Source organism: Phyllostomus hastatus, unplaced genomic scaffold (genome assembly GCF_019186645.2).
Source record: "Phyllostomus hastatus isolate PE091 unplaced genomic scaffold, TTU_PhHast_1.1 phas_contig_58, whole genome shotgun sequence".
NCBI classification, from domain to species: domain Eukaryota; kingdom Metazoa; phylum Chordata; class Mammalia; order Chiroptera; family Phyllostomidae; genus Phyllostomus; species Phyllostomus hastatus.
This window is the reverse complement of record NW_025333916.1, coordinates 26805540-26828628: the sequence shown is the minus strand read 5'-3', so window position 1 is coordinate 26828628 and position 23089 is coordinate 26805540. Positions and strand designations below refer to the sequence as shown.

At 33.4% G+C, this 23089-nt stretch overlaps 1 protein-coding gene across 3 annotated transcripts in view; it reads left to right on the top strand.

The window, feature by feature from the left end:
• The window catches only part of SREK1 (splicing regulatory glutamic acid and lysine rich protein 1), a 36648-nt gene extending 17507 nt beyond the window's left edge, over positions 1 to 19141 (top strand). For 2 of the 3 annotated variants that reach the window (XM_045847758.1, XM_045847760.1), the window contains exons 6-12: positions 780 to 910; positions 1787 to 1901; positions 6458 to 6577; positions 7006 to 7392; positions 11731 to 11826; positions 15892 to 16036; positions 16969 to 19141. In XM_045847758.1, coding sequence (XP_045703714.1) covers positions 780 to 910; positions 1787 to 1901; positions 6458 to 6577; positions 7006 to 7392; positions 11731 to 11826; positions 15892 to 16036; positions 16969 to 17118 — 1144 coding nt within the window. In that variant the 3' untranslated portion in view covers positions 17119 to 19141. The remainder of the gene's footprint in view (positions 1 to 779; positions 911 to 1786; positions 1902 to 6457; positions 6578 to 7005; positions 7393 to 11730; positions 11827 to 15891; positions 16037 to 16968) is intronic. The other variant, XM_045847759.1, reaches the window with a different exon arrangement.
• The last annotated feature ends 3948 nt before the right edge of the window (positions 19142 to 23089 follow it).

The following is a 23089-nucleotide window of genomic DNA, read 5'->3' as shown; positions in this document are numbered from 1 at the left end:
GGAAGAAAATAACGTTAATACCCAGAAATGATTTAAATCATACATTTTGAGTTTTACAGTTGGTTCACATATTTGTTTGCAAAATGAAAAATTGATGTAACCTGTCAGGTACTCAATACCAGAAATTCTATTTCATGCAGATTATTGAGGTAATGGTTTTATCTGAATTTCTTAGGCAGTTGCCTTAGTTATACAATTTTATCAGGATGCTGCTATTAAAGGATAAATATTTGTAACTCTTCTTAGTGAATGCTCGTCTTCTCACTGTGGAAGGGGTAAGTGAGGCAGACCAAATTCATCTGTGTGCATCAGAGAAGCCACTCTTACCTGGTAGAGAAAGAGTTTTATTAGATAACCTCCCACATTCAAACTGTGTTACTCAGCTGTGGTCCAGCTTCCCCTTTGTCTTCCCTGGGTACAGAAGTTGTCAACAAAATTTTATAATCTAAGAATAGAAATGATTTGTTTTAATATTGGTGTCCACATTTTAATTTATTATATTCTAAGCTATGCAGGAAAGTAGTTGTTCTGGTCTGTTCAAGTTAAGTCAGCTAGCATTTAGGTTTTTGACTTTGTTAGCAAGAGATGATGGCAGGTTATACATCATGGAATGAGATACATCATGGTTTTGAGATGGGTATTGGTTATTTATTTAGCCCTATATGTTCTCAGTGTGCTTTCAAGATACCGATTTATAAGTATATGTATCACGTAAACATTTATTTCATGTTTTGTAAAAGATGGTGTGTATTTGTGATATGCTAATGTTTTTAATTTAGAATAAATCACTCCAACAATGCAATAGTAAAACCCCCTGAGATGACACCTCAGGCTGCAGCTAAGGAGTTAGAAGAAGTAATGAAGCGAGTACGAGAGGCTCAATCATTTATCTCAGCTGCTATTGAACCAGGTAAGGCCATAGTGTTGTTACATAGGTCATAGTTTAAGATCATAGAATCTTAGAGCTGCAAGGAACTTTAGAAATTATCTTGTTCAGTCCCTTCATTTTATAAACAAGAAGACTGAAACTCAAGAAAGAGTAAGTGACTTACTAATGCCAAAGGTCAAAGAAGTACTTAGCACAAACATTCTTTTCCCCTGATACTGAATTGAGGCACATTGGCCTGAGTCAATCAGTTTTTTATACTTTAAGAGCAAAATTAGTGCTTAAAACTGATTTGCTTAAAAGCAAAGTGTAAATGTTACTGGGAGGCTAAAAACAAGAATCAGTATATTTAAAATGTGATGATTAAGCAGACTCATTTTTTATCAAAGTTTTAATTCTAAAAATAAAAAAGAGAGTCCATGATCTAGGAAAAACACAGACATATTTTAGCAAGGCAAAAAGAACACCTACCTCTTCAAACTTTTGTGTTCCTAACAAAAATTTTAAAATCAAGTCTAAAAATGTCTAGATGGTTTACAATTGAGCAAAAATTAGCACTCAGAATTTAAGTTTCAATTCTAGAAAATAAATGGAGAAAGGATTTTAAATTACTGTTATTGGAATTACAGACGTGTTATAATCGTACATTATGGCAGCAACAAAATATTACGAACAGCTGTTTATAATCATCTGGTTTATATGTACTGCTGCAGGGTGCTGCACTCAACGAGTTTATGCAATGACTTTCTTGGATGTTTCTGAAGGATAATTGCACAGGAGGAGGATGTACAGAGAGTAGGCCCCTTGCACTATGTGTGGTACATTCCCCTTGTGCCTGATTATTAACTGGGATCTTTAATTGTTCTGAGCTTACACTGCAAAGTGGTTTTTTCCTCCCAGAGTCTGGAAAGAGCAATGAAAGAAAAGGCGGTCGATCTCGTTCCCATACTCGTTCAAAGTCCAGGTCTAGCTCAAAATCCCATTCTAGAAGGAAAAGATCACAATCAAAACACAGGTGAGAATTTCTGCCATCATTTTAAATTTTTTTGGTTTTGTATTTAAAATAGTTAAGAGGTTTCATCTAAATATCAGAGTTTAGAAATTTCATAAAGTTCACCAGGAAATATGGTTACCATTAAATGTTGCTTTAATTAAAATACTACAGTTAAGAATGAAATTTCATCTAATTAATTTGTAATTTTTATTTCAATTTAATTTTTGTTTTAGAAGTTGGTTTTCTCTCTTAATACGATGCTGTGTTTCTGATTTTTCTAAGAGTAAGCTAGTCTTTATACAGAACTGGCAGAAACTTTTCATACAGAGAAAAGGGGAAACACCATGGGTTAGGGTAATGCTGAAAATATTGCTGAGGTCTCAGGAGCTTGCATCCCCTGCCCCGTTCCCTTCAGGGCTGGGAAGTACCACCCCAGATCTTGTTTTCAGGTTGTTACCTATCTCCAGTACTTAGGGACTTGAAACATAGGAGTAACTTGTGGCTTAATTCCAGCTATTGTATTGTGCTTAGCTCTGTTTCTGTTCTGTTTATCTTATTTTTGAGCCTAGCTGTGTTTCAGTTTTTCTTTTAAATCTGTTGTGTGTGGCACAAAGGGGACCTCACAATGTAAGCTTGCAACGCCATCTTGATTGTGAGCCTAAAGTGCTAAGTTTTATTGTCTTAAAGATGTGGAGGGGCAGTTACTGAAGTGTGAAAATATATATAGTGAATCCTAACTACATGTTGTGTATATATATGTACTTATGTCTAAAGAGAAGAGGTAGAGAATAGTCTATGTGCATGTGGTGCGGGTGTATTAGAGAAGGAGGGGAGGGAACCAGTATGCTGCTGTATGTTGAACCTCACCAGCAAGCTCAGTTTAGTATCCTTTTCTGTATTGTTAAAGGAGATTGAAACAATGCCATATGAAAAGATGATACTCATTTTTTCACTCTAGTAGACTATACTTTTTGCCATGTACTGGTGTGTATACTTCCTGTTGTTACTAGTTTGTAAAATCTCTTCTGGGATGTGGTTATACTATCTGTTCCTCCAGCCAAGGCCTTTATAGTAGGGCAAGTTCAAATCCAACTGAAAGATGTTTCATGTACAAGGAATGACGCAGTGCAGCGGAAGCCAGAATTGGAGAAGGAAAGGGGTATAGAAACAGTGGTACTAGCTTGTGGATATTACCAGAAGTTGACAGGATGTGGTGAACATAATGGTGAGGGAATACAGAATTGAACTGAAGGGTAACAACTTCTTTCCGAGGGAAAAGACCAATGACCTGAATCTCATTATGTGTTGATTACAAGAGCCAAGCTCCAAATATAATGCCTGAATGGTTTTCTAAGGCTAGAATGAAGCAAAACTTAATGACTAATGTCATTGTTTACTTAGTAACCTCTGGGAAGCTATCCTGTATCTGGGGCAAAAAAAATTTATCCACTTTAAGGTTTTTACTTACCATTTTAAGTACCTTTGGATATTTTCCTCTTCCAAGAGCTGATTGGGGGGAGGATTATTCAGTCTGAAATGAAATTTGTTATTATAGTTCTCATTTATGGTAGCTTTCATGTAGGTCCATCTAACTGTGTAGCATTCTAAATTACTAATTCTCAGCATGCATACACTGACCCTTGAACTGCATGGGTCCACATATATGTGGATTTTTTTCAATAAATATATGAGTATAGTCAGCTGTCCATATCTTTGGGTTTAGGATTCGTGGATTGAACCAACCACAGATTGAAGACAGTATTTTTGGTTCATAGGTTGGTAATGCACGAATGTAAAAGGCCGACTATATGCATTTTTCCGTGCCATTTTGTATAAGGGACCTGAGCATTTGCAGATTTTGGTATCTGTGGTGGGGAGAGGGCATAGTTTTGGAACCAATCTTTTGTGGATAACAGGGATGATTGAAGTTTTGGGGAGTCACAACATTTTCAACTGCAGGCATCAGCACCCCAATACCACATTGTTCAAGGGTCTACTGTATGTATACACACGTGCACATATATAAACATAACCTGCTTATATACACACGTTTACATATACTTTTTGTAAGCATGGAAACACATAGCTTTTACTAAGTTTTTAAAGAAATATGTAAGAGGGTGAGCTCTCTTTAAAAGAAAAGAGGGCCCTTACCCAAAAAACATTTGACTTAAGGATCTTGACGTGGAAGTAACTTCCCCAACATAGGAGGGGAGGAGGATGGCAGGCATTGATTAGCTTCCCCTCCCTTGCTGGTGTGACTTGAGACCCTCAGCTGTGGCTCTGACCTAGTCTTATCGGGAGTGTGAGTTGTAGGAGCTGTTGTTCTTGAATGTCCACCCTCTTCTCAGTTTTAATTGTTCTCAGGTACTTCTAAAGCCTCCTCCTCCTCACCCTTTCCCTTCCTTTTTGTTCTTTTTTTTTAAGAATTTATTTATTTTTAGTGAGGGAAAAGGAGGGGTTGGGAGAGAAACATTGATTTGTGAGAGAAACATCAGATTGGTTGCCTTTTGAAAGCTCTTAACTGGGGGGTCTGCCCTGCAGTCCAGAAACAGGCACCTACCAGGAACTGAACCTGCAACTTTCGGTTTGCAGGCCAGCGCTCAGTCCACCAAGCTACACCAGCTGGGGCAACTCCTTCCTTTTCTTGGGAAGGAGGAGAAGAGTTTCTTGTCACTATGACCTTGGCTAGGGCTGGGATGATGTGTTTCTGCTTTTTGTTTCCAAATTTGTGTGTTTTTTCATAGGGACAGTGTTAGGAAAGGTGGGCAGTACTATAATTACTATTTTAAAGTTAAGTAATCTTTACAGACCAGCATAGGAACTATAAAATATTTTATAATATTTTATGGGAAACAACTGACTTACAAATGGTCTTTGATGCAACATGATGGTAAGTTGCCCTTTATTCACCGTTAAATGTATAAATGCAATTTTGCACATTACTCTAAAATGAGGACTGCTAACAAATTTTTATCTTTGCTTGGATTACATGTGCTTTTGATTTTAAGCTTTTTGACTAGAGGTGAGATAGACAGAAATATTTAATGTCACAATTAAAATACAGTAATTACTCTTGGGCAGTAACTCTGAGGACCTACAAGGTAAGATAGGAAACCAAGTGATCAGTTTTTCTTTTTTTTTCCTTTCTTTCTTTCTTTTTTTTTTTTTTTTACTTTTATCTATTCGGGCTATGCTTACATTTTTAAAAGGAGTTTCTTCACTTAATTAAGGTTGGAAAGCATTGTTTGAGAAAAACAAAGTTGTTATTTATATTTTTAGAGGGGTTAACTAGAACAAATCTTAAGAATTTTTTAAGTATATAGAAATAAAGGCCCTTACTACATTACCCTTATGTGGACTTCTGAAAATGGACTGAAATGTTCTAAGTTTTGCATTTTTGCCTTAATACCTATTATTTGACTTTTGTATCTCTTAGGTAGGTAATTAGTGATTAAAAATTTCAACAAACTACGAATTATATTAAAAATTTGGTATGAAGATAAATGTATATTTTTAAAGCAATAGATGAATAGTTTGATGGAAAATTAGCTCTTAGAACACAAATTTTAACTGAAAAAATCTATTAAACAAAATTTCATCATTAATTGAGGGTTATCTGGAGGGTTTTCTGGTTTCATAGTATACCATAAGCATTTAACTATGTTATGTCTTTCATAGATATTTGGTTTAATTCACGAAACTGTGACTGTCAAGATGAGTTTTAATTATATAAAGCATGGAAGCTCATTTGGCCTCCTTGGAATAAATTAAAGATAGAATTTAAAGTTTTCATTTAAGTTGATGATGATAATACTGAGTATTAAGAATTTTAAACATTTATTCTGTGCTGGAGCCTGCTAGGCAATTAATTTTCCATGTATCATTTGATTTAATCCTCATGAAAGCCCCAGAAGATGTAGGTATAATTCTTGTTCCACTTTACGAAGAATCTCAGGCTTAGAGAGATTGACTAACCAGAGTTTTCACAGCTAGTGTGTGGCAGAGCTGAGTGTTAGAGCCAGATTGTCTTGACTCCAAAGCTGGTGAGTCTCCTCACTCTGTTGTTAAGGTTGTGTGCATTCAGTTTTGTTATATTCTAATACATGCTTTCTAGAATATTTCATTATTAAAAAATTACATTATGTAAACAGTTATTTCAGTGGGGTAAAGGAACCTAACGAATTTCACAATTGGAATAACTATTTTTCTTTCAAGAATTTCAATAACAAAGGTTTCTTTTAATAGCTGTATTTGTATAGTTATAAAATCAAGGCCTTGCAAATTCATCATTTGATTATATCTGTCTTTAACTCAGAAGTAATGATGTTTATTGTAAATTACTTAAATTCTTTTCTCTGTTTTCATGTGTGTTCTGGACAGTGATCTATCTGGTAAAGTTTCCAGTAAATTTATTTTAGAAAATCTAACTGAAGCATTACATAGAAGAGAATTTTAAAATAATGATACAGACTTTCAGGATAGGTTTTAAAATTCTCTTATTTGTAAGACATCTTAAATCTTAAAAAATTGAAATTCTAAGAAAAAGGTTTGACATTATAACAATTTCTTTTTAGGAGTAGATCCCATAATAGATCACGTTCAAGACAAAAAGATAGACGTAGATCTAAGAGTCCACATAAAAAACGCTCTAGGTCCAGGGAGAGACGGAAGTCAAGGAGTCGTTCACATTCACGGTGAGTTTTTGGAAAATTACAGATAATTTTTTTGTGGCTTTGTTTCTTAAAAATCTGTTGTAGTTTAGGTTTTTAATGAGAGAAATGAAACTTTTTTCTGATTTAATAATGATTAATGATCAATTTGGTTGTTTTTGTAATGATTAATTTGATTTAGTAATGATTAACCAATGATTTATATTGGTTTCCATTGATTTGACTCTGATGGCCATTATGACTGATGAGGTTTCCTGACTATTATACTGAATTCCACCTGGTTATCTTTTTCATTTAGCAGCTTAAGTTATAACTGAGATACATAGGGATTTATATGTGATGTCTTACAACTATTATAAATTATTTTGTGTTGATAATTATTGAAGAAGGGGAGGTTCTTTGGGGGAGTAGAATTACTTCACTTGTGAATTTACTTATTTTTGTTTTTAAAGGGACAAGAGAAAAGACACTCGAGAAAAGATCAAGGAAAAGGAAAGAGTGAAAGAAAAAGATAGAGAAAAGGAAAGGGAAAAAGAGAGAGACAGGGAAAAGGAACGTGAAAAAGAAAAGGAACGGGGGAAAAACAAAGATAAAGACCGGGATAAAGAACGAGAAAAAGACCGGGATAAAGATAAAGACAAGGAAAAGGACAGAGAGAGGGAGCGGGAAAAAGAGCATGAAAAGGAGCGAGACAAAGAGAAGGAAAAAGAACAGGATAAAGAAAAGGAACGAGAAAAAGACAGATCCAAAGAGATAGATGAGAAAAGAAAGAAGGATAAAAAATCCAGAACACCTCCCAGAAGTTACAATGCATCAAGAAGATCTCGTAGTTCCAGCAGGTTTGTTATGCTTAAAATTTTTACCAAGGGGTTTACTGATGACAAATGTAAACATGAATTAACTGAGTGGAAAAGATTATTCTGTACAAGTTGAATCAGTACAGTAATACTAAAATATTTTCCTCTGCAGAGTAAACATTTCTCTAACAGAGGCTTGCCACAGTATTGAAGCTATGAGGAGGAAGGATGGATGGTGTCTGACAAAATTATTTGGAATGTTTTACTTATCCTTTGTAATCTGTTATTTCAACCTGGTTGTGGTGGTAGCAGCAGATGCTACTGCTGCTGGTGCTGCTAATACTTTTTGGAGGGTGGATGGCATGGGCAAGTTATTTTTTTTTAATTGGGGTGATATTGGTTAATAAAATTATATAGATTTCAAGTGTACAATTCTGTAATAAGTCATCTGTATATTGCATCGTATTTTTACCACCCAAAGTCAAATCACCTTTTGTCACCATGTATTTATTTGACCCCCATTACCTTTATATACCCCTCAGCCCCTATTTGCTCTGGTATCCACCATACTGTTTGTTATCTGTCTATGAGTGTTTGTCTTGTTCATTTGTTGCTTTCAGTTTTATATCTAACATATGGGTGAAATTGTATGGTTCTTGACTTTTTCTGACTTAATTTCACTTAGCATGATATTCTCAAGGTCCATCCATGTTGCAAATGGCAGTATATCATCTTTTCTTACAGCCAAGTAGTAGTCCATTGTATATTTGTACCACATTCTTTTTGTCCAGTCATGTATCAAAGGACAGTTCAACATCAGCTCACACCTGTTAGGATGGCTATTATGAACAAGGCAAGTAAGTAATAACAAGTGTTGGAGAGGTTGTGGAGAATAAAGAACCTTTATTCACTGCTGGTGGAAATGTAAACTGGTGCAGCCAGTGTGGAAAACAGTATGGAGGTTCCTCAAAAAATTAGGAGAGTTACCATATGACCCTTCAATCCATCTTCTGGGTATCTACCCCCAAAATTTAAAAACATTGATTTCCAAAGATATATGTACCCCTATGTTCATTGCAGCATTATTCACAGTAGCTAAGACATGGAAACGGCCCCCCCTTTTTTTTTTTAATATGGAAAAATTGACCTCTTGGGCTTCTGCAATTCTTTAGAATGGTATAGTAAGGTTTATTATGCAAAATTATTTCTAAAGCTACAGTGTTAGACATTTTGTCATCTAAGTTAATTTTTATAGGACTATTTTGTTGAGTGTTTATTATGTCAGTTTTAAGGTTTTGTTCTTAGGACTGTTCCCTTAATTTATTAATAGGTGTGCTGCCACCAGGTAGAGTAGGTTGCCATAATAACAGCTGCAAAATGAGGACCTTCGTTGATTCAAGATTATCTAACCTACATCCATTGCTCCAGAAGATACTGTGACTATAAATAAATAGCAGTTCGTAATTTGTGTTAAGCTATATATTAAAATATTTATATATATTTTAGCAAGTTTTAAGCTATTTTAAGTATAATTTTTTATAGAAAATTATTTTTGAGACAGGAATATCTCTTGTGTTTTAGTAGCTTATTCTTAATGTTAGTCTTTGGTTAGATAATACAAGAACATTACAAGCATTTATTGAATGCTTTTAAAGATTTTATTTTATTTTTAGACAGGGAAGGATGGGAGAAAGAGAGGAGGAGAAACAGCAGTGTGTGTTTGCCTCTGGCCCACGACCCAGGCATGTGCCCTGAGTGGAAATCAAACCGGTGACCCTTTGGTTCGCAGACTGGCACTCAATCTACTGAGCCACACCAGCCAGGGCTGAGTGCTTTTACTGTTTGCCAGATTTTATATCTCAGCAGTTTTTCATGACTAACCTTATTTAATCTTACAATAAGCCTGTGGGAAGACTTATTATTATGTTTTAAAACATGAGGAAGCATTGAGGAAATTCTCCATCATCTCTGTACTTTGGTATTACAAGTATAGTAGCTCTTTCTTTTTTTAGAGATTGTTTACTTGAGAATTGTCTAACCAGTACTTGCTACCCGCTTTTAAAAAATGCCTCATAAGCATAAAGTTGAAAGCAACAGTATATGTTTAAATGGGGCTTCACTTAAACAGGTCATATTTTAGGACATTGAATCAAAACCTGAAGAATTAATTAACCTCATTTACTGTGGGTATCAGTTGAGCCTGTGGCTGGACATTTATGGCACAATGATTTTATTGATTGTATGCTAACACATTCTTTTGTGTTTATGTGATTGTTTAGATATTACTGTTTCACAACACCAAATAATGTTTTGATTCCTTTTAATTTAGTTGAATTTACTTTTTCTAATGACTATGAAATGTTTAATTTTTTCATGGCCCATATTTAAGTTGCTTGATATATAAGAAAGTTCAGATGTTCACATTCAGTCCTAAATGTACTCCTAAATAACCCTGGGGCCTGGAGAATAAATGTTGCCTAATACTAGTTCCCAGAAGTTTGGCAGTTTGGGGTGTTTCATGCTTTCCAAAGCGCTTGGTGAAGAGTTAAAATTTCTTAAGTTTTATAATTTTTCTGCTTTTTAAGTGCTCATAAAAAGCACTTACATTTCAATTGCTCATAAAAATGGTCTACTTGATATTTTTATCAAGTAGACAAATGTTCAAATATGGACATTTCAAATGCTCAAAAATTGTCTACTTGATATTTTTATTTCCAACATTGTCACCTAATCTACCTCTTCAGAGAAAAATTTTATATATAAAAAGGTTTTAATGCTTAAAAGTTACTGTCAAAGGTGAAACCAAGAAAGGGGAGAAGAAAATGTTTACTGAGCACCAGTTATGCACCAGACACTATGCTTGGTACTTTTTTAGTACTATCTTAAATCCTTGACACTGCAGAGCTTGGGTTACCTCCATTTTTCAGTTGGAAAAACCGAGATTTAGATGAAAAGCAATATGATTGCAGTTCAGCTGGTAAGGTGTGGAAGCAAATTTTAAATCTAATTCTAACTACAGTTCTTCACACTACAGCTGCCTACTTCTTTCTCAACTAATTGATATCCTAGATTGCTGTCTGTTCAGCCTTGGCTCTTATCATCAGCTGGTTGTTACTAGATGCCCCTGTATGTGGTGCTTCCTAAACAAGCATGTAAAGAGTCAGAGTGATCATGGTGGGGCCCTTTTATGTAAACTTCAGGTCTGGGATACACTGATGTTCTCATGCTGTGGTGAAAGTACTTCAGGTTCTGCTGAGCTGGTATAGGGGAGCATTGATTGAATGGAATATTATCTAGTTACTTCATCAGTCAGAAGTATAATTTTGGGGCATCCTGGAAATAAAGTTGGGTAATGGGAGAGAGAACTTTAGGTAGAGTTGGAATTGACTTATTTGTATTCTCAAAATTCTTGAGCTTTTTTGGTCTTAACATCTAGCATATACACCACATCAGAGCATTATTTAGGTTTTTATTTTATAAATGGAAAACAGACAAAATGTTTCATTAAGCTAGAGTCTAATTTACTGAGGTGGTAAGAACATCTTAAATTCTAGAAGATTAGATTCTTTCAGCTATGTGGCCACTAGTGAGCAAAACTCTGTGAGATAGCTTATTGGGTACATTAGTCAACTAAACTATGTCTTCATACCTCATCCCCTGAATTATGGACATCTTAAAATTTATTGTTTCTAAGTTGGCCACCTTAGAAATTATTTGGTAATTTTTTACTTTGTCATATTTAAATCCTGGTTTTAAGAGTTTTACTTTTATCTAAGCAACTGCACTCAACTTGAACAGAACAACAGTAATGAAATGATAGGAGATGGGAAGGTAAAGCATAAAATGAGTTAATGTAAGTACTTCTTCAGAGATATCCTAAATACTTAGGTCTGAGAAGTTCACATTTTGCAAGCCAACTTATCTTTAAGTTTTTGAAAAAGTCGTGTTTCCTTGTTACAAAATAATCCACAGTGGGGCAGCAAGGAGCTAACTAGATGCATGACAAAGAGTCTGATAGATAAACGGTTTTGGATGCTAAGGAAGAACATATTTGAGAGAATCCAAAACATCCATGTATATTTTTTTGTATTCAAAATATATTTGTTCAAATAAGCCAGGTGAATTGGAGCTCCTCTACCCTTTGTAATATGGAATCTTAGGATATCTTTTTTATCAGTCTATTTTGAGATTTATGGTTCATAATTTGACCTGCACTAAAATTAAAGAAATTTGCTTATAAAGGACATGTATTTAAACTGGCCTCCAAAGAATACTATTCACTTGAGAGCATTAACAACTTTTTTTTCTGTGTTTGAATTGGCATTTATTTAACTTGCTTTTTTTTCTCCCCCAAACAATGGCATTATCTTTGACTTTCAGGGAAAGACGTAGGAGGAGGAGCAGGAGTTCTTCCAGATCCCCAAGAACATCAAAAACGATAAAAAGGAAGTCTTCTAGGTCTCCATCTCCTAGGAGGTAGGTTGAAAGCATATGCTAAAACCGTGGAGGGAGTTGGGAGGGTAATTTTTCTTCAGTCTTTATAGTTCTGAATGAATAATAGAATACATTTACATGGTTCAGAGATAAAAAATATAAGAAGTTATGCACGGGTAGATCTAAATTTCCACCCACGTGCCCATCTACTCTGTCCTCATAAGTGATGACTTTTAAGTTTTTTGTATATCCTTCTAGTTTCATTCATTTACACACACACACACACACACATATACAAGGTAAGAATATTTAGTTTTTATTACAAAACAGACACACTATTGTACACTTGCTTTTGTCACTTAACTATCACATCTTTCCATATTTGTCAGAGTGTGCTGCTTCATTTAATTTCACAACTGCATGTACTTTCATTGTATGATAGTACCTTAGTTTAGCCAGCCTGCAGTAGAATGGTTTTTCTTAGTTTTTATGTTATAAAATGTACAATACTGTAACGAAGAGCTTTGGACTTATCTCATTTTGTACTATGTAAATATGTAGGAAAATTCTCTAGAAATGTTAATGTTGAGTCAGAAGATTGTGTTTGTAATGTTGAGAGCTATTTCTATAGTGCCCCCGTAAGGATTGGCAGTCTCTTGTACTTTAACCAACTGTGTATGAGAGTGCCTATTTCCCTACAACTATAACAGGTTATAGGATCAAAAGTCGTGGTTTTTTGCACACTTGATAGATAAGAAATGGTACCAACATACAGTAATTTTAAATTTAGTTGCATTTCTCTTAAAAGTGAAGGTGGGCATCTCTATGTATATATGAAGGCCATTTGTATTTCCTTTTCTGTGTATTGTTTGTATACTTTGCCAGTTTTCCTACAAAATCTGTTTTCTGTTATTTTCAAGAGCTCTTTTTGTATTGGGGAGATTATTTTTTAGTGGTTTGATTAAAAGTATCATTCCTACTTGTCGACTTATCTTTTCTAAGTTACTGTTTCTAAGTTTACCACCCTTAAAATGAAGTAATACAGAATTTGCATATTTGCTAATATGTTAAGCAAAATAGTTTTAAATAATAATCTATTTAGTAACTATTTTGTAATTTGTCATATTTAAATACCAGGTTTTAAATACTAATTTAAAAAATTTTAAATATAATTTAATTTTTCAAGTATTTTTTTCTGTATGATTTCTTGATTTTGTCATAAGTTTAGAAAAGTCTTTTCCTAATTTCAAGGTTACAATAGAATTCCATTTTTTCTTCTACTTTTATGTTTTTACATTTCTATTTTTGATCTATTACTTTAGCCATATGTACCATATGGCATATGAGTCCAATTTTATTTTATTTTTCCAAATGCCTCTCTGGAGCTCTAATACCATTTATCAAAAACTCAATTTTTCTAACATTAGTTTGATATGTTGCTTTTGTCATGTACTAAATTTTTCTATTTGGGCCTATTCCTGGATCTTCAGTGCCAGCTATTTTCAACCTTTTTCATCTCATGACACACATAAAGTAATTACTGAAATTCTGCAGCATGCCAAAAAAAAATACATATTTTTTGCTTATCTGACAAAAATAGGTATAATTTTGATTTCACTCACACCAGTTGGCTATTGTTACGTTGGCTGTTGTTTTTATTTTATTTGACAATCTAAGAGAAAGAGGTCAGTACCCCTGACTAAATAGTCAGGTATTACATGTTTTAAAAATTCACATATCACATAAATGTTTTATTTATCCATTTATTAGTTGATGGATATTCTTTTTTTTGGATATTACGAAAAAATGCTGCTTTAAATATTTATGTGTATGTTTTTGTGTGGACACGTTTTCATTTTGGGGGGTTTACTGGGAGTGGTAATTGCAGAGTCATAACAACTTTATCTTTTTGAGAAATTGCCAAATTGTTTTCCAAAGTAGCTGTGCCACTTGACATTCCCATCAGCCACGTACATCGGTTCTACTGTGTCTCTACCTGTTCACTAACACTTGTTCCTTTTGTTTGCCTCTGATTATAGCCATTCTAGTGAGTGTGGAGTGGTATGTCATTGTTATTTTGATGTGCATTTCTCTTATGATTAGTAATGTTGACCATTTTTTTCATGTGCTTATTGACCATTTGTATGTATTCTTTGAAGAAATGTATACGTTTTTGTACATTTTGAATTGGGTTATTCGGTTTTTGTTGTTAAGTTGTAAGAGTTCTTTATATTCTGGATATTGATTTTTTACTGGATACATGATTTAAAAATGTTTTCTCCGATTCTGTGGGTTGGTTGTCTTTTCAGTTATTTGATAGTATCTTGATGCACAAAGTTTTATAATTTTGATGGAGTCAAATTTATTTTTCCCTTTTGCTTCTTGTCCTTTTAGTGTCATATCCAAGAAATCATTGCTAAATCCAATGCCATGAAGATTTTTCCCTATGTTTTCTTGTGAGGTTTTTTTAGTTTTAGTTTATATGTTTAGTTCTTTGATCCATTTTGAGTTAATTTTTATATGTGATATAAAGTAAAGGTTCAATTTCAACTTGCATATGACTATACAGTTTTCCCAGAACAATTGGTTGAAAGGGTTGTCCTTTCCCTATGAATGGGTCTTGGCATCCTTGTAAAAAAAAATTATTTGACCATAGATGAGTTCACTTCTGGGCTTTCTTTTCTATTCCGTTCATCTATATATCTGGTGCTTAATGCCAGCTTTGTCCTTCTTAAGATTATTTTGGCTATTTGATGTCCCTCAAAATTCCGTGAGTTTTAGGATGGGTTTTTCTGTTTCTGCTGAAACTGAATCTTTAGGTCACTTTGAATACTGTTGTCATCTTTACATTATTTAAGTCTTCCTCATGAACACAGATTTCTTTACATCTATTTGTCTTTATTGCTCGCAGGAAATTTTTTGCCACCTTGGTTAAATTTATTTCTAAGAATTTTTGTGTTTGATGCATTTGTTCCCTTGACTTTTAAGAGTTATATATAAAGATACACATACACACATATATGTTACAAATACATATTTTTTGGTTTGTCATTTTTCTTCCAAATATATTAATGGTTGTTTTTTGCTTTGCAAAAGTTTATATAGATAATCTTTACTTTTATGGACCTAAAATCTTAGTTATGGTTAAAAAAATCTTTCCTTCAGCTACATTAAAGAAATTCACCCGTATTTTTGTCTAGTAGTATGTTGTTTTACTTAAAATATTTCGGCCTCTATCCCATTTGGATTATTTATTTATGTGGAATGAAATATGGATCCAGTTTTATCACTTACCAAATAATAATCCAGTTGTCTCCAAACCTTTTTATTTATAAAAGACCATCTTTTGTCCCGCGTTTTGAGATGCCATTTTTGTTTTACTAACTCTTCATATATACTTGGATTTGTTTCCTGAGTGTCTGTATTTGTTTCAGTGGTCTTTGTGTTTATTTTTAAACTGTTCATAATGAGGAGAAGAAAGTTTAGAATTCCATATCAGGGCTGTTTTGAGTAGAAGCTATTTGTTATGCTTCTTATGTGAAATGTATTATTTTTTTCCCTTTAATTTTAAGGGTACCTTTTTCTTTAAATAGATGAAACTTTTCATTCCATCTTCTGCTTAACTTTTGCTCTTGCATTCGTGGGACTTCTTTGTAATGGTGCATGATGGGGACACGGCACAGTGAGTTACTGGAAGTTCCAGTTTTGCTAGTAGTCCTGCCTGGGAGCCATATCTGTTTCTTTCCTCTTTTCAGTCTATTCATCTTTTGCTGTGGAAATGTGGGTTAAAAATGTAGATATTTGTTTTTATTTTATCCTAACTATAGCAGATAACTCTTGAATGTTTAAGAACTAATAAATTGACAATAACAAGTTGTGTTTTATATGAACACAGGTAGGCTCTACTAAAACGACTTGTATATCTTTAAAACGTTACAGTGTGGGTAGAGTAGGTGAGGTTATAGGTCTCATTGATGTTACTTGGTCAAACTGAGTTACTGGTAGGCTTATATACAATGCTTTAGTGTTAGATAAGAATATTTTGTCATTAATATAGCCGGTCTTTAATTTCTTACAAATTAACCGACACTATCAATGTTCTTATAGCAGAAATAAGAAAGATAAAAAGAGAGAAAAAGAAAGGGACCATATCAGTGAAAGAAGAGAGAGAGAACGTTCAACCTCTACAAGAAAGAATTCTAATGACAGAGATGGGAAGGAAAAGTTGGAGAAGAACAATACTTCACTTAAAGTAAGCGATGGTCATTCAGTGTTCAGCAATGGTCGTTCAGGCTTTGAATAATTAATAATTGAGATTGTTCTTTGTTGCATAGAAGTAGTTTTAGGCTAAAAACTCCTTGAGGGCAATTGTGTCTTACATCTTTTTTTTTTTAACATTTTCTCATATTATTATATTGACAGTTTTTTTTTTTAAACCAAATGTTGAGGGGATGAGATAAAGTTAATTGAAATTTAAACTAATCACATTTCTTATTTTAGAGAATCATAGAATGGCATACAATAAGAAAAAGTTTAGACTATCTACATGTAACAGATATGTTTGATTTTTTACTGATTTCTACCTGACGCCATTTTCCTCAATATATTTGTTTCAGCAAGTTTGACAGTTCTGTCATTATTAATTTTGTAATATATGCTGAAATTAGGTTTGTTGAATTAGAATAATTAATGGCAAATCAAATTCCACAAAAAGGGTTTTTGAATGAGTATTCTAAGAGCTTATGAAATATGTTAATTCCTTTGTTTTACTGGTATAATCTGTATTTGAAAATCAATTTTGAGTTCTGGAGCTTTCATCTTAACAGTTTTATTTGCTCTCATTCTGGTAATAGTCTCTCCTGGCATCCTTGGGATTGGGGACTGTTCTGCTCTTTCAGCAGGCCTGTCACACTTTTTGAAGTCAGAGATCATGTATCAAACACTTCCTTTTAGACTTTCTGTTGATCTATTTTTATTTTAATTTCCATGGATTGTCTTTTAGGAGAAGTACAAAAGACATTGATATATGTTTGCATATCCTATTTATATGAAGAGGTAATGGGAGAAAATACCCTGATTTATTAATTCACAAAACATAAAATCACATATTTTAGCCATAAGCAGAGGTAGTAGCAGGCAGCTCTTGGGAAAAATACTAAATGTTTATCTTAATATTCATTGTAGGAGAAGGAGCACAATAAAGAGCCAGAATCAAGTGTGAGCAAAGAAGCAGATGACAAGGATGCACCTAGGACTGAGGAAAACAAAGTACAGCAGAATGGGAATTGTCAGCCAAATGAAGAAAACCTCTCTACCAAAACAGAAGCGGTATAGGACCAACAAATGCACCTCTAAACACATGCTGGAATAAAATCCAAAGCTTTTAATTCTCTTAACAAGATGTTAAACAGTGAAGAGATCCAGTTGAGTATAAAGATATGAGCTAACAGCTGTTCTAGTTGTTAGGTGACCTTGTGGCCATCTTGTTACTGAGTAAGAAAATAAAGCATGGACATCATGAAAATAACAGATGTTACCCAAACCTCATCTTGTAAAATCTGTGCATTTCCATGGTGGCTGACACACTTGTCATGTGGTTTGTTAGTGTTTGCCAAGAACCATTACAAGTAAATGGGACATTCAAGATCCAAATTTGTACTATCCGTAAAGACTGGAGACAAGCATTGGAGGCTCTTTTAAAAAGTTCTAGTTACTGAATTTTGTATTGTTTTACCTTTTTTTTTTTTAAATTTCAATATATACAAATTGATGATGTGCTTGAAATCGGTGCAAATATTTACCCACCCTTGTAAGTGCAAATATGTAAGAAGTTTTAACACTTCACAGGATTTATAGTGATTGTGTTAAATTCTCACTATTGTGTTTTCTTTTTGTCACTGTTTAGGACAGCAGTTTTTCTTTAAAATAGTTTTACAGATTAAAATTACTTAAATAAGTGGATTAAAAAACAACCTTCAATGCATGCTACTACTGTTCTCTTTCCAAAGGAAGAATGACTGTGTTGAATACTAATAATAATGTATTAGTATTCGGTGTTTAGAATCATTGGATTTCCCCACAAAGTAAGCACTTCTTTTTTAACTTTCTTGACATTTCCAAGCTTATTATAAATAATATTGCAGTGTGTGTTGTCAGCGGTAGGTGGCAAAGGTGTCATTATAAAAAGAAAACTTGGGTTTTCAAAATGGGCTATGGGAGCACAAGCTGAAGCTTTAGTGCCTTCTACAATGTGGTATACTGTTTTCTAGAATTTTATATGTGCTAGTCATTCTCAAGTCATATGGAATTTAGATGGATATTCCATTCACTCCCATAGAGAAGTGTGTAAGTGATACGTCAGAAGAGCTTATTATTTAGTTCACCTAACATGAGAGGGAAGTCTTGTTTTCAAGAATGACTTCAGAGCTTTTAAAACAACAGTGCAGTTTTGGGACCATCAGTTTTATACTGTGATAATTAAAAATGAAGCATGTTCTTAATTTACTTAAAGCAAACCCTTTAGTTGTCTACATGGATGGCCTTAATTATTACCTCTCAATCATCTTCTCATAAGTGGTGTACAGAAAAAGTACTTAAAGGAGAACACATGAGGTGGTTTTATATTTAAGGATATGTTTACTTGGTTTAAAATACAGGTCATCCATCATTCTTAGGTTCTCTTTTTGAAGAAAGTATGCAAGTAGTGAAATTATAACATCGTTAATATTTTTCCCCAATACCATAACTCATGGTTTCAAAACTTTTCATTATTGTTTATATGTCCAAAAAAGTTATACCTTTTAATTAGCGTGTTATTGAAAAACCAAGTGTAATTATTTTAATACAATCTAATACAATCAAATTACTCAGTTGCCTTACCTCATCTTATAGATTTAAAAAGCTGGGTAGCACATCAGTTACTTGGTTTCAACATGAGTTTTATTTAATGTTAATACTATTGAAACTTAAGTATTTGGTGGAGAATGGAAAGAATTGCCCTTATTGCAAATAATGAAGCCTGATTTGATTATGAAGCTGCTTAATTACTCTTCATGTGTCCAGAATTACTGTGGTATTTTTTCCTTTTTGTCACTGTGTACATTAAAATTTTTGAAAATGCTTTACTATGTAAAGTATAGATGGTCATTTTAATCATTCAACCACATACGGTTGGCTGGTAAACAGCTTATTCTGATACAAGAATGCTTGGTGAATATGGAAAGATCGTGAAGGAGTACTTAATGTCTAGCATCAACAGTTGTCTTATTTATGATATGTAAGTAGATTAGAGCAAATGTTTGAATCTTTGTTATTTTTAGTACCATTTCTCTAATAAAGCTAAGTATTTTAGAGGAAAGTATTTGTTCATGCATTTCAAAACAGCATCTTAGTTTTATCCTGTTCTTTTTTTAGTTTCTATAGAAATTGTTTTGACATGGAGTGCATGTTTGTGTGGTGTCTATAAAACAGTCATTTAAAGTTTGAGGTGTTTTCTATTAAATGTTTTTATGTTGTAATTAACCTATTTAATTTGGGTCCTGCTGCTAATTATTTTTCTTGCTGATATTTAATCAGCTTTAAAATAATGAAAGATGGTGATTTGTAAAAGGTGGGCATAAGTAGGAATACAAGAGATCTGGAAAAAGTGAAATCATTTTCTTCATTTAGGGCTTATGGAAGCAAAGCGTTCTAGGGCCTATAGATACTGGGTGGGGGCGTGGGGGGTGAGAGAGACAGAGATAGACATTCTCTTCACTTACGAGAGCTAATATGTTTCCATTTGTTTGTTATTTTCTTTCAAGGTATTTTGTTTTTCTTTAAAATTATTCTTGTTCATCCCACGTGTAGATGTTGTCAGAAAAACTTGAGATAAGGCCAAGAAGACAGCCATTTTATACTTGAAGCCTTCTGTAAATTACCTTTTTTAGCTTGACCATAGAGAGAATATACTCTGTTCCTTAAATTGTAATTGCTCTTCATCATTCTAGACAAACTCTGTTGGCTCTCTGGTTCCTGCTTTTCAGCAGTGCACACTGAAATGATAATATAAAATGGCCCTTCATAAGGTAGCCAGTTTCATGTGAGAAAATAAGTATAAACTTTAACTTCTGCAGCCATCTCCTTAGTCATTATTTTCCATCTGTTACAATCGCAGATACTAGTCAGCTTGTGATTCTCTGTTTAGAATTCTGTTTTTCAAGAGGTTTACTGTATGCCATGTTTATCTTCAGAAGTGTCAGTGGCTTAAATTTTGACATGCTTAATTAAAAAAAAAACCCTGATATTTAGAATCAATATTTTGTCAAGAAAATAATATCTTGTGATATTAGTCATTCAAGACCCCCATTCATTTCTATATATGTTGCTATATCATTATCTTAAAACTTAAAAAAAATTTGATCCAAATTTTTCAACAAGATAATATTCAAATTTAAGGATTACAATACACATATAGTAATAGGTGTTTCAAACTTTCAAAATATTAGAAATAATATGGTTTGACTTAAATCTTTAGTAGTCGAATTAGCAATTAAAGTGAATTCTTTTGGAGGGATACATTGAATAACTCAACATTTCAATTAGTCCTTATATTCTTTATAAGATACTATGAATTTAATTGGGCAGATGATGAAGTAGAGCCATTTCAACAAAGCATGTTCCTTATGTGTTTGAATATTTAAAAGAAATTTTGCTACTTCTACACTTAATATTTTGTTTATTAATGTAATATTTAAATTTATTTTCAAATTTCAAAAGTTAGTGCTCTTAAAGGCTAAATTATATTTCTGAGCGCAAGACTACAGTATAAATGTAATAAATTAATCTTTTAAAAATAAAATTGACTTCCCTCCTTAATCTTGGGTTTGTGGATGAATTTGTTTTCCTTAGTACATTTTTATTGATGATTCTGCCTAAAGACTCATACATTATTTCAAAAATAAAAGCTAAAGCTATTAATGACTTTGTTTCATGTTCTATTAGGTTGGATTTAATAATTAGATTTTTCAATTTTATTTTAAAATACTTTTATAGTTTCTAGCAATTAATTTATTGTAATTATTAGTCTATATTTAATGTAACATTCCTTAATACATTGTTTTTAAAAGCAGGTTTGTAGTCTGTTGCCTGATTTTTAAATTTACTTGTATTTAACATTTTAATTTTGAAAATTGCCAACTTCTGGGAAGCTTAACGTTATTTTTCCAGGATTGGAATGAATAGTTCCCTTCATTCTTGATTAACATTTATTTGCTAGATAAATAATTTTTTAACCATATTAAGTTCAAATTTGTGGAACTCATACTGAAAGAATTAGAGTTGAGATTGAGTTCTACTAGTTTAAGGTTACGGGTAGGCAGAAAACTGTTGGGGAACAACCTAAAGAATTTCCCAATTTCCACAGCAGATTACATTTTGGTATACTGTGTATTTGTATAGGTAGTTCAGTTTAATGTTAAATATTACTGTCCTTAATCTTAATTAGGTTAATACAATAGTGTTCTTTACATAATACTATGGATTATCAAGGGAAAAGTTTAAAACGTAAACATGAAGATGCTGCATAGGTGGTGTGTGTTGTGAGTAGGACTACTAAATGGTACTAGTAAAGATTTATCAAATGATGCTGCTATTGTGTTAATATATTTTTAATAAAATGAAAATCTTAAAACCTTGCCAGTCTTGACTAGTAATTTCACTTATTTCAAAGACATTTATTTGTATATTTACAGCTTTTTAAAAAAATTTGTTTTTGAATGGGGAAGAGAGGGAGAGAAACACTGACATGAGACAAACATTGATCGATTGCCTCTTGTATGCGCCCTGGCCCGGGACTGAACCCTGAATCCCGAACCTAGGCATGTGCCCTGACTGGGAATCGAACTGGCAATCATTTGCTCTGTTGGGATGACGCCCATCCAACTGAGCCACATGGGTCAGGACCAGCTTGTTTTTCTAACAAAGAAAGTAACAGGTTGTTCCCGGATTTCAAAATTACTACCAAATACAGATACTGAACATTGGGCAGTCCTCATGTTCTGTAGTCATAACTTTAGTCAAAGGCTTTTTCATTTGAACATTTTGTAGTATTCTAGTGATAGTTGATTTTTGGAATCTCCCTTTTGTTTTCAGAATCAGCTTCTTACTAGGGTATTTATACACTGAAAATTTGTCACTACTTTTAACAGCAAGTGGAATGCCTTCTAATTTTCAGAACTATAGCTCTTCATTTGGTGAATAAATGGTGTGTGTTAGGGTGGTCATTTAAGTGAGAGAGCCTATTAGCCTAGTCAAAGGGCCTCTTAAAAAATACATTAGCTATCAGATATGTAAATTTGAATTCTTTATGACCTGATGGCTTAGTTGATCCTGACATGATGGGGCTATACATGAATGTGTGGGGATGAGAGGAGAGATCTTTAAAGTGTACCCCTTATCAGCAGTGAGTGTGCGTGACCTCCACAGGACTTCTTAGAGGAATGCCAGGTTGGAGTAGAAACCATGACGACAGACTTCCAAACAAAATGGCTATGTTGTATTTTTGTTAGGAATGATTACTAAATAGTAATTACATGAGCATAGTTATAGTACATTTTGTTCTTGTAATTATTTTCTTTAAAAATTTTTTTTCTTGAGAAACATCAATTTGTTTTCTATTATTTATGTATTCATTGATTGATTCTTGCATGTGCCCTGACCAAGGATTGAACCTGCAACCCTGGCATATCAAAAGACAACACTCCAAACAACTGAGCTAGCTGGCCAGGGCTTACTATCATTTTCTTAGGAAAAACATTTTAAGATTCACCGAAAATAGTAGTTTTTTTCCCCCAATATAAACAGTATAGTACTCTTTAATATAATAACCATAGTGTGATAATCAGAGGTGGTAAATGGAATCAGTTACATAGGCATGACCTCTAGTACTGTATTTCCCTTCCCAGAGCTGCAGTTTTAAATTTCCAACCACCTTCTCATTAGTGTAGCAACTGACACAAAGCTATTATAATACTGGGTATTTTAATGGATAGCACTGTACATTGAACCTGCCCCAAACAAAACATTTAATTTCCAGTTTCATGTCTATACCTCTGCTATTCATTATTTTTCACCAGCGTTGTCATCTTTCTAGTTCTGCATCGCCACTATTAATTTCTGTCTTGATCCTTACCCTCAATCCCATTTGCTAAGCCTTCCTAGTTCTGCGTTTCCTCTGTAATATTATAGATGCACCCTTGTATCTATCACTCATGATTCTGTTACATGAAACAGTCTGCTCTAGCAGAAAGGAGATTATGGTGTTAGC